This window comes from Bactrocera oleae, chromosome 4 (assembly GCF_042242935.1).
Source record: "Bactrocera oleae isolate idBacOlea1 chromosome 4, idBacOlea1, whole genome shotgun sequence".
NCBI lineage: Eukaryota > Metazoa > Arthropoda > Insecta > Diptera > Tephritidae > Bactrocera > Bactrocera oleae.
In genome coordinates this window covers 48,283,256-48,296,273 of record NC_091538.1, presented here as the reverse complement: position 1 = coordinate 48,296,273, position 13,018 = coordinate 48,283,256, and the positions used below count along the sequence as shown (strand labels likewise).

At 36.4% G+C, this 13,018-nt stretch overlaps 1 protein-coding gene across 2 annotated transcripts in view; it reads right to left on the bottom strand.

Annotated features, from left to right (window-relative positions):
• Positions 1-487: 487 nt before the first annotated feature.
• The window catches only part of pk (prickle), a 232,882-nt gene continuing 220,351 nt past the window's right edge, over positions 488-13,018 (bottom strand). The window contains exons 5-7 of one of the 2 annotated variants that reach the window (XM_036362891.2): positions 10,728-10,856; positions 5,795-5,998; positions 488-4,130 (exon numbers count right to left, since the gene is read on the bottom strand). In XM_036362891.2, coding sequence (XP_036218784.2) covers positions 2,193-4,130; positions 5,795-5,998; positions 10,728-10,856 — 2,271 coding nt within the window. In that variant the 3' untranslated portion in view covers positions 488-2,192. The remainder of the gene's footprint in view (positions 4,131-5,794; positions 5,999-10,727; positions 10,857-13,018) is intronic. The other variant, XM_070108191.1, reaches the window with a different exon arrangement.

Sequence of the window (13,018 nt, the reverse complement as noted above, 5' to 3'; positions counted from 1 at the left end):
TCGGTTCATATTTGTCAAAGTTATAGCGATTTTTCGCTTGGCAGGCACCTTTCTGCCTGATTATGGGCGCCTGATACAGCAGCAGGCGATTCATGCTGATTTTGCGTTTTAGATTTTTCATTTTTCGCGCTGTTAAGCGATAACAGAGCATGCTATTGAAATCACAACACTGTTAATTTAGCAATTTAGCATAAATATGTGAGAGTTCCAACAGGGAATGTTAATTAACATATTGAACGTATGTAATTAACTTGCCGCATTAAACAGGGCTGCTGCTGCTGACAGAGAACGGTTGGGAGAGTATTTAAAATGCGACAGAAATTGTAATCTATAAAGTCTGAAATCAGTTATTATGAAATTACAAAATATAAAATTTTTGTTTTAATTTAAGTTTTATTTTTTATATAATATCTTATATCTTAAAAATTTACAATGTAAAATTACTGGAAATTCAGTTAAAAAATACATAAAAATACATTTTAATTTAATTAGGATTTATTATATGCTATATGCATATTTTTTAATTTGTTTGTATATTTTAAGGTCAATAAATATTTATTAACTTTTTATATACATATGTATTTTGTAAAAGTATTAGTAAATGTATAATATCGCTTAAGACTACTGCTTTTAATTACTGGAAATTACTAGTACTTATGAATAGTAATTGTAGGTATTTAAAATGTTATGTGTGCTTAAATAATACTATTTTTTTCATTAAAATGTGTGTAGAGTCTAAAAATAGTTAAATACTCTTATGCCACTTACAATTACTTTTTGTTTATTTTAATAATTTAATTGAAAGACTTAATTGCTACAGCTGAGGTTTCTCAGTGCTTCTGGAACTCATTAAGTTTAACTTTTATTGCTTTAATTATTTTTTCACGTATATAATGGACTTGTTTGTACATGTTTTTGCATTGCAATTGGATATAGCAAAAGGGGAAATCTCATTTTATAATTTTATCTTTGAGGTTAGGTATATATTATGTGCAATGACTTTATATTTTTTTATTAAAAATATGATGATTCTTAAGTTTACACAATTTTTCGAAATATTTGTTTTTAATTATCTTAGAACATTGTATATACGAGTATTATATAAATACATATATATCAATCAAAAATACTACACAGGGGCGGGTATTACGTCAGGCCTTAATTTTGAAACAATTTTATTTTGTTTTGGACAAAAAGTTTATATTTTTTTTGCTATTTCGCCTTAGTAATAAATAAATATTTAATATTTTTATTTTTTTTTATAATTAATAGCATAAAATATTTGGTTTCTGTGGAAAAGTGTATTACATACATATATAGCCTAAAAGATAAAACATAAAGATAGTAAAGACAATAACATATTAACAGTGGCGGATACACGGGGGGTTTGGGTGTCCAACCCTGCCCCCCTAAAATCGGGGATTTTTATTTAAATTTCAATATAAATAAAAAGAGGATTACCTAAAAAAAATATAGAAAATTTAGTATTTATAAAAGTTAAACAATTTTAAGTCAAATTTGTATTAAAAAGTGATAGTAATTTGTATTAAGACTAAAAACAATAAATATAAAAAAAGTTTTAACATAGCTGAGTCAATTCAGTTTTCAGCCAGAATTAAAAAAGTTAATATTAACATTTTTTTTCGTCACTTTAGAACTTTAATTTTATATTTTCTATAGAGCTAGAATAGCTGAGTCGTTTTAAATTTATTCATTTTAAAACATTTTGTTTAATATTTTGTAAAACTATTTTGTTCCATTTTTTTATTGTAATATAAGCTTCGAAATTAAATCTGCTTCACTTCTTCAGAAATAACGCAAATTAATTTGTTTTCTTTCAATTACACTTTAGTTTCCTCTACCAATTTAACTCATCCCTACATCAATTTATAAATCATTAATTATGTCAGATGGTAAATGCCAACGCTTTGATACCCGCCGCCGCTTTGATTTAGTGTGCCTGGAAGCCATAATATTTTTAATTTTTAATAATTGTTGCCTCTTTTTAATTACGTTATACATTTAAATTTTGTTGTACTTTTTGTTTTTGTTTAAATATTGTAGGCTTCGATTGCCAGCGGCGCTGCCGCCCATTTCCATTACTTCGCTGACTGACAACTCTTAATGGCTGCTGATGCCGCGCAACCGCGTACACGCGCTTGCCACTAAACATCACAAGCTACAACAACGCATCACGAAATAATACAGTTCTTGTCCTTGTCGTTCATATCCGTCGGCTTTCGTTTGCGATCATAGGCGAGCGCATCGTTGGGCACATAGCTGACGCGCACACCGCCATAATGTCGCCGCTGTGGCAATTGATACATCATGTAGTCTTCGGAGGAGGATGAAGATGACGAGCAAGTGGAACAAACGCTTGAGGCATCATCAGATTCATCGTCGCCACAATGCGTGGCAGGCTGTGTTGCAGATGTGCTGCTTGTGGCAGAAGCGCGTTGCAACACTGATGGTGGTCCTTGATAGGAGGAGGAGAGCGGTTGTGTTGTCACGTAGGTGTCGGCGCGCGTTGTGGAATGTGAGCGGTAACCGTTGCTGCGATGACCTGAAGATTTGCGACGACGTCTGCGGCGCGATGAGTGATGACTGCTACCGCCGGAAGAACGTTCACCGCTGCAGCAATCTTTACTCCTGCTGCTATCACGGTCGCGGTCACGGTCACGGTCACGGTCACGATCGCGATCACGGTCCCGGCCACCACCTGTACCCGCGCCGTTGCCGGAATAGCTGCGCGAACGCGGCAGTGGGTCTGGTGGTAAACCTTCGAAGCGTACACCTTTCTTTTTAACCTCACCCGTTGCGCCGCTCATCGGTGATGAGGATGAAGCGCCGCTGAGAATGGACACAGGATGTATTGGTGGCTGTCCGGACTGCGTAGATTGCGGCGAGGTAATTGAGCGCTCACCGCCTGAGGCTGTGGGTGAGCCCATCAATTCGGGCGGGAGCGCGGTCGAAGCCACTGACAAATTCGGTGTTGGTAGCTCACCGATGTCGGAGGGTAGTGGTGAAGCGATCGGATCACCATAGTCTTGTGCGAATTGTTGTGAGGTAGTGTGCGCGCCAGCCGGTGGTGGTTGTGTGGCCTGTCGTCCAGTCAGTTCGGGCATACTTGAGGTCATAGAGCTTTCCATTTTCGAGACATGTTGCATATGACGCGGTAAGTTATATGTATGTGAGCCGGTGTGTGGTGGCTTACTAGGCCAAGCTGCATCTAAGTTGAGCGACATCTCATTGAAGTTGTAAGCAGCCTCAGATTTCAGTTCCATCGGTTGTGGCATACACTGTGTGTATTCGCCGGGTGAGAGCAGCGGTGATAGATTCTGTGAGGATGTTGATGGTGCGCCGCCTGAAAAGTCTGTAAAATCACCAGCACTGTGACTACCAATTGCATGTTCCAGATCCTTGACCACGCCGCCGTCAGAGTCGGAAGTTGGGTAGCTCTGTTTCGATGGATCCCTAAGCGTCACGTCGTCTGCACCGCTGACTGCCACAGAATTATCACGCGGTCTATCACTGCCTTCATCCACACCGCTGACGGTTATACCACCACCCGTGCCCGCACAAATTATACCCGCCGCTATCTGTTGACTCTGCAATTGATACATCGCTTGATTGAAGCTCTGCTGGTGTTGCTGTTGTTGCATTGGTGACATTGGCGGTGAACTGGATGCATGACTGCTGGGTATGCGCGTCTGCGGACGCACACGTTGCGTTGGCGGTGTCGGTGTGGTGTACATGCCAGTACCCGAACTATCCGATGGTGTGGGCGGTTCACCTTTACTGCAGGCAATTGAACAGTAAATACAACCGCGACGCGGCAAGAAGGCGCGTCCTAAAAGCGAACAGCGACATGTGTTGCAAGAGAAACATTCATCGGTCGCATGCCAGTGCTGGCCGTCGTGACTCATTTGACCCTGATCCACACCGATGGACTCGCCACAGTAGTCACAGTACTCAGCGAACATCGCGTCGAAGCAGAGCAGACAATAAGGTTTGCCCTCTCGCATTATATAACGTTGACCGCCCAGCTGCTTCTCGCACTCCTGACACGCAAAGTGGTTCATATGCCAGGCACGTCCTTCCGCCTCGGTGCATTCATCGGCGAGGATTATCTGCGTCAAGGAGAAATGAAAGAAACGGAAATGTTAAATAAATTTGAAAGTTGAAAAGTGAGCTGTTAAGCAGACATAAAGAAGACGTAAAGAATACCCTGAAATGAGCAATAAGTGCAGTACCGAATGTTCTAGTAGGAAGGGACTTCTGTGCAGTTCGAAAACTTTTGTTGAAACTTTGATTAGAAATGCTTGGCTACATCTTTGGGGAGTGCAATGCGCTTTTAAGTATATGAGTCGGGTCTGTGTGGCAACACTTGCAGCTGTGCGTTTCAAACTAAGTGCAGTGGTTAGTTGAAAATTAGCGAAGGTGTTTGCTGTTAGTTCACACGCTTTGAAGAAGTTTGCAAAAGTCGTATGTCTTGTGGTTTTACAATCGAAAGCAGATTTTGGAAGAAGCTTAAATCGCAGATTGTAGTTAGAAAAGGTTACCGTAGATGACTTATAATTTAAGCAGATGTTGTTTTTTAAGGCGAAAATCCATTTTCTCTTCCGTATATATCAGTAACAGAAATGACAGAGGATATGTACGATTCAGAAAAGTATGAGAAAATCTTGAAATTCCATGAGTCTAATGAAGACAGGGGTAAAGAGGTACCAGAGAAGAAAAAATTGTTGATATTTGTAGATTCGAATTTTACGGTTGAAGAAAAAATTAATATGCATTATATTAAGAAGATTATTAGGAACCTCAATTCGGAGGGTTATAAAAAGGTCAGTTAGAATTTCTTTTTCCGTGAACCATGTTTTCCTTAACTGTTGTGGAGCAACATGTACACTCTTTTTTGGATTAACTTCAAAAAGCTTGGGTTTTCTTTAAGAATTAGGTGCAAGTGATAAAAGACGAGATATGAGTTAGGAAAAATAAAATAAAATTGGAGGGGGAAACCATTTGCGGTATTTTCGCTTTTATTTTTTAAATAGCAATATATCGCTCAAGAATACCTTAGATATTACTTGGAATAACCAATAAATGACATAATGGTATTTAAAACTTTTTCGCTTAATTTAATTGACACATATTGCGCTAAAGTCGATTCATACGGTATCAAGCAAACCCGAGGGTAGCTATAAATGGTGCTAGGGGGAGGTCTGGCCGATAAATACTATATAAAGTCAAACGGAAATTTTAAATCATGATATTAAGTATATGGAGGCTAGGGTAAGCACTGAACCAATTTTAACTACTTTAAGCATTTAGTCACATTATCTGGTAACTTAGTTCTTGAAACCTTTTATAAATTATTCAGGTGCTTGGTTTTGCCTTAGAGTCTATTGGAAATTATGAAAAAAATTAAGAAATCATCCTGGAATCATTTTTAAAACATAATGGCAAACCCTCAGCTTTATAAAAAAAAACTAAATTCTTAGCCGTAACATTAAATTATATGCGTTTTATTTCATCTTGAAAACCAGGTGACTGAAGTAACACCTTTTATTATTTCCTATATGGAATCGTTTCACTGAAAACTTGACAAACAATTTTTTTTATATGCTCACTATACTTTCAAATTAAGAGCAATAATTGCTTTGGAAAGTTTGAATAATATATATTAGGTAAAATTGCGAATCGAAGTTCAATATGCGTAAGTACTTTAACATATTATATTTGTTTATTTACAAACAAAGGGTCTCATATAAGTTAATAATAATTTCAAACTTACCTCATCACAGGCAGAGCAGCGTGGTTTCAATGTCTCCGCATGATGACGTCCACAATAGAGACGGCCATCGCGATGAAAGTAAATGAGATCGACTAGCAGCTCATGGCAAATGCAGCAAATGAAGCAACCGGCATGCCACGAGGCATTCGGACCGAGGCGCGTAGCAAATACAGCAATGTCGCCGGTGGAAATCAATTCGTCACACTGGAATGAGGGAAAAATGATTAATGCAACAAATAATAAACAATAAAAATGATGCTGATGAAAGCATAAATAATGTGGTTTTTAGAAAGTGGGGCGAATTATTAAGGAATTCCCATAGTTTAGCTTAAATTTAAATTTCATTTTAATTATGGAAAATCTTTATTTTTATGTGCTAATCTCTGTCACCTACACTTGTCTGTACACTACACATACATAAGTATAATTTACTTGAGTTGCCTAACAGTTTCTAGATAAATCTAGATGCAAGCACACAACACACACATACACACATGTGCATTCACAAAGTAAATCGCTTTAAGTTTGTTATGCAATACCAAATAATTTTCTTACACACACATACACTCGCAACGATAATTTCTAGTCTTTTCTAAGTGCTTGATTGTGTGTGTTTGCTCATTTGTTAGTGCAATTGAGTTAAGTTGCTTGTTTACTTAGTGTGGCTTCAACACGTTTCGACGCCGGTTAAGTGACAGTGACACGGCAGCGCAGTGTTGTCCTGTGTCAATGCCAATGTCAGTGACAGTCAAATTGACAGTTGCTGGCGATGCGATGCTGCATATAATTACTATGCACTAGCTGCTTGTAGCTATGCTATAAATATATATATTTGCATATATGGATGTAAGTGTGCTAGTCTTGTGTAAATATTCACGCGCTGGTGCGTTGAAAATGTTATTTTATTGAATTTGGCTAATTGCATTTAGTGCATTGCAATGGTGGAAATGGCATAAGCACCAGTGTTCGATTAATGAAATGCAAAAGAGGTTTAAGACGATTTAGTTGAGAATCTTCGAAAAGTAGGAGAAATTTAGTATATCTGCTCAATACCAAACAAAAAAATGCATTCCATTTCCTGCATAATATATGAAACGAGATATTTTTTCAGGTAGTTGGAAGCGAGAAAACCGAGGACCTTCCCGTTACAATAAAGAGCTCATACTAGGAGAGACTTTTTTAGAGGTGTCTAGGAACCTATTTTTCAGAGAACCAAGCGACCACCCTACTGCTCATCGATGACTTTGACTCAGATTATAATAAAAGATAAATTTAAGGATTTCATCAATGTTGAATCAGTAAAATTGCTTGGAGTTTTCGACATAAACATATTGATGTGAATAATGATACAATTTTTTGAAAGTAATACTATAAACAAATATTTATCTTTTATCCTCAAAAAAGTTCATATTAGATTAATATCAGTAAACGTATTTTCTGTACATAAAATAATAAAGAGGCGTGAGTTGCGGGGATGGAAAATATTTGACTTAAATTACTAATCTGAATAAGTCTCGGGAATCAGAGACCAGATAACTTCACTATTACCCCCAGTTTTTGTAAAAGATAATAAAATAACCAAGAAATGTAAAAAATAGTTTTTTCGCAAAGAGTATACCATTTTGTTTCTTCTCGTCTATAAAAGTAATAAACTCCTTGTGTAATATGAACGATGGAGACTGCTTTGATGACAGTAAAACTCTTACCATGTTTATACATAGTCAACGCTCTTGAAATTGTGTACAAGTATATCTGAAACATTGAGCAGATAGAGAACTCTATTTGGACTGTTACAGGATCTCTATAGTGAAATAAATGATCTAACTTAAGCCAAGTGAAATCAGTAAATTATTTCTAAATGAAATGAATCGTAATCGCAGGGATTAGACTTATATGCTATTGTGACTGATTTGGAAGAACAAATAAAGAATTTACATTTTATAAACAAATACACCTTACCTTTTGAGTAGTAAGTATACCACGTAACAAGAAATTTCTCAGTTTTTACTAGTTTAATAGTAGCAGACATACTCGAAATCTCACATAAAAAAGATAAAAATACAGATTATGGCGTTTTCGAACAGTTATTTTTTTTTGAAGTTTGTGGGATAAGAAAGAGGCGTTAGTTTGCCAGGAACGAAAGGAGAGAACGACTTTTTCATGATATAATTATATAAGGCTGTGTCGATACGTGCTTCCTCTTACGAAAAAGTGTTTTAATCCTTAATATCAAAAAAACTGTTTTTTGTTTTTCTCATGATTTTTCTGTTTACATTTTAATGATTTTGTGTGATTTACAATCTATTTGTATTCAGTTATCACTCAAAGAATGCATTTTCATTAGTTAAAAAGTTTATTTTTGAAACATAAAAAAACGATACAAAACAAAACGGCTGATTTGTTTACAATTACTTAAAAAATTTGACAGTTTGTTTCGTTTATGACGTTGCGGGTCGTAATTTTGCTTTCCACCATAATCAGTCCCAAACAGCATTGCCATTTTCATATAATTGCAAATATAGATTTCACTCACGGAAAATTTCAACCATATACAAGGGTTTGATATAAAATATGTCGAGCTATAGTAGGTTCTAGGTGTCCGCGTTGTGCCGGAGTTTATATCAGCCCACCTGTCATGTCACCTCAGCAGCAGTATATTTTGAGAAATGCTGTCAAAAAGATGTGTAAGCAAATTTATATTCTCTTTCCTTACAAAATGCGCACACGGGAGAACTACTAAATTAACGAGAAATGTTTATTTTATGCGATGCACTTCCAACGGAAAGTTAAAATAGACAAACTACTTGTAGATAGAATAGATTCACATATTTTAAAAAATGTCAGCTTCATTGAACAAGAAAAATACTTTTTGTGAAGAGGAAGTAATGACAACAAAAAGGAAGTTTGCCATAGTTAAAATGGTTGAATATGTACTTTGGAACTAAATGTTTAATAATATAATACTCTTCTGCTCAAATATAAACGAGACTGTATCCATAACTCGACAAGGACAAGACATATGGCCATTTATTTTTTTTCTTAGGTTGGCAGGACTGTTATATGTTTACATGTCAAATTTGAGCGCGATCTGTCACATAGTTTTTTTTACGGCACTATAAACAAGTCAACCTCGAGTGTGTTTTTCGAATTTTACTATGGAAATTAACGTTGAGCAAAAAGTGTTTGTTTGAAATTTTGTTATTCCAATGGAATAAGTGCGACGGACGCAATGAAAATGTTGCAGAAGGCATATGGGGAGTCTTGCCTATCACGTGCACGTATTTTTGATTGGTATAAGTCGTTCAAGGACGGCCGTACATCGCTGGAGAACTTGCCCCATGATCGTCGTCCAGCAACGTCAATAAACGAAGAAAACGTCGAAAAAGTAAAGAAAATTGTGTTGAAAAATCGTCGTGTGACTGAAAGAGAGATAGCGAGTGAGCTCAACATATCAAATGGATCCGCTCATAGCATTATTCACGATGTATTGGGCATGAGACGTGTGTCTGCTCGACTTGTTCCAAAATCCAGCTCATACGTCTCGTCTTGTACGCGATTATTTGACCAAAAACAACGTAAATATTGTTCCGCAAGCACCGTATTCAAACGACATGGCATCGTGTGACTTTTTTCTTTTCCCTAAACTCAAATTGCCGCTTCGTGGAAAGCATTTTCAGTCGATTGAAGTCATAAAAGAGAATTCGAAGAAGGAACTGAAAGCCATACCTAAAGCGGCCTACCAGAAGTGTTAGTAAGATTGGGAAAATGGTGGCATATGTGTATCGCCTCTAATGGTGACTATTTTGAAGGGGATAAAATAAATATTGAATAATAATTAACCGTTTTTGTTTTATTGAGCCATATATGCTTTTGATCAGTGCAGAACTGTAAAGAAGGTTTACTTTTTCATATCGATTGGCTATTTACAAAAAGGTTTTATTTTTAGGTTAAAACATAAATAAAGTTGCCATATATTTCAATTACTAAAACATTGCTATAATTTGAAATACATTTTAGAAGGATTTACTTTCGAACAGCAGTATTAGGGTTACCATTAAACAAAAAACAAATTAAATTTATTTATTATTATTAGGTTAATTTTTTGCTATTTTTACATTGAACAAAGTGATTTAGTAGAAGATTACTGCCTAAACCACATTGATGACTTTCATAAAGGCCAAGTTAGACTTGAATTAAGGGATTAAGTTACCAAGCTGACGTTGCATCTTTATCAGATTACTGATTCACATATATGTATGAGAGTTGCCATCAATGAATAATTTGGTGTTTTATTTATAACGATGAGGGTGACAAGCCAAAGAGTTTAACTGGACAAACAAATAGATACCTCGTGAAGATATGTTGTTAACTAAAAAAGATTTTCATGCGAGAACTTGATTATGATCGTTCAGTTTGTAAGGCAGCTTTATGTTATAGTGGTCCGATATCGGTGGTTCGGACAAATGAGTTGGTGTATTTATGGACAAACGGACGAACAAATAGGGAAATATGACTAATCGACTCAGCTCGTCATGCTTATCATTTATATATATTTATATCTTATAGCCTCTCCCCGGTTTCTTTCTGGATATTACAAGCTTCTTCCAAACTTAATAACCCTGTTCAGGATATAACAATGTGGATCACGCTGTTAATAATTAGCAAATATTACACTCTTCCACAAAATTAAATTATTTTTATAGCAAAATTAATAATGTGTGATCTACTTTGGTTGTCATTACTAAATTATTTCTACAAAACTTCGCATGGCCTAAGTAAATCGAACTTCAGTGACGAAGAAGAGTGGTCGGACACTTCAGCATGATAGACAATTGAAGCTTAACTATTAAATGCTTGTGAATTGTGTATATATTTTTATTTATTTATTGTATTTATTTTTATTTCAATGAATTTGCTGAAAAACAATACTTACACCATCGCAGGGGCGCGCACTCATCAGCTGTCTGACGTTGCCACGTCCGAGAGCGTCACGTTTGCGCTGTGTGGAGAATAGGCGAAGTTCCTTGCGTTCCTCATCCGTCAATGAGTGACAGTAACGAACCTGTGAAGAAGATGAAAGATAAAAATATATATATATATATAAACAACAATTTTAAATGGTGATGATGGAGAGTGCTGCTCAGTTAAGAGTCGTGTTCAACATATAAACCATATATTAAAGAGTTGTGTGTGTGTGTGACTGTATTTAGCTTTGTGTAGGCACGTAAGTGACAAGTTAAATAATTTTACGGTCGGTAGTCAAGTATTTATTTGAGAATTTAAAATTCTTCGCCTCGTGGCAGGCACACATCTGTGTGTTTGTGCGTGTAAATTGAAAATTGTTTCTGAGAAAGAGTAGTCTCGTCACCATCAACGCTTTGTGGCACTCAAAAGTGGTATTGCGGCATGCACAACACGCTGCTGCTGCTGCTGGTGATGGTCAATCAAGTGAAGCGCAATGGTGATATGGCTGAAGCGTGCACTTATGTGTGGACATGTGTAAGTGTTGTGTTGCATGTACACATTTTGATTATTACGCAAGTTTATGCTGCTCATTCCATGCTTGCTGGCAAATCATTTGTGTGGCATGTGTAGCATGCAACATTGCTGACGTGCTCCTGAATAATGACAGCCATTTTCGCGTAACTCCGGCGGCGCGGTGCGGTGGCGAAGCGGCAGCAATAGTGGTTCTGGTTCCAACTTGTATTCGGTTTATTCGGCTGACTGACTGACAACGGTTCGTTCCGCCTCCCGACTTGTTTTGCTGCATGCAAATTCCACGAAAACATGCGTCTTATTATACGGGGCAAAGGGGTATCAGTACGCTGATCAGGTGGTATGTGCAGAGTAGACTGCTTTGTCAAACCATAGATGACCAAGTGTGGACACATGTCAAAGCGTGTAATGTACATATATTTACAAATGTGAATACATATGAACGTGTTTTCAATGACAAACAACTGTGAGTTGTGGCTGTAGCTTAGCAATCAGTTGCATGCTCGATTTTTGTCAATTATATTATTTGCCTTGTGGGAGCTGTGATTGTGCTTGCCTTAAGCTAGACACACAGTGAAGCGTATGAATTAATTTTGAGACGAGAGTCGATTATGTGTGTAAGTATAACTTAGCAGGTTTTCGGTATAAATTTAGTTGGGAAAAAATATAGTTCTATACATATATATATATATATATATATATATATATTCTATTTCTTGATTTATAGTTATTGGTTCGAAAAAGTTTCTTTCAATAAGTTCAATATCTATTTGGAACAGCGGAAAGCCTGTAGAACCCAAAGCAATTTCTAAAATAAGGTTAAAAATTCCTAGACCTTACACCTAAATAGTTAGATCTCTTAAAGCGGTAACGAACAATTCGCTCCCTTAGGAGAGTCTAGACTCCTCAAAAAAGGTCTAATTTTATTGTGGGAGAAAGGAGAAAAAAAAACGTGTTATCTGAAACAAAGTATAATAAGAAAAAGTTAACTTCGGTTGCAACAAAGCTATAATATCCTTCACAACTACAAAAGATTCCTTAAAAGAAGTTAGGTCTGTTTGTAAGACAGCTATATGCTCTAGTAATCAGATCTGAACAATTTATTTAAAGTTTGGACCGTTGCTTTAGGCTATAATGCATGTTAAACTTCTTGAAGATATCTCCTCAAATGAAAAAGTTGTATTACAGCTATACGCTATAGTCGTCCAATATCGGCCGTTATGACATACATATGTGCAGCTTCTTGATGGGATAAGAACGAGAGGGAAAAATTTCTGATCGATATCTCAAAAACTAAGGGACTAGTACACATATAAATAGACAGACGGACGGACAGACAGATGGAGATAAAGAAATCGATTCAGCTCAGGGTCTCTGACATTTCCTTTCGTGTGTTACAAACATCGTGGCAAACGTATAATACCCTGTTCAGTGTATATTCGTCTACATAAGGCTTGCTAACATACATAATTTGTCTGTAGCTCTGCATCAAATGTTTCGCAAAATGAAAGATTTGTAGAAAAGCGTTAAATTTTTACCGATAAAACTTTCCGAAAAATGTTTGTTATATAAAAAAAGTTATAATAATAAAACAAAAATGTACCTACGATTTAAAATTTCTCTGTGTATCATCATCGCCTGATTGCCGTTTCGAGAAAACGCCTTTGAAGTTTTACAAGCCAAAGGTGACTGGCCCAAACGACACTGCAGTGAACTGGATTGGGGAAA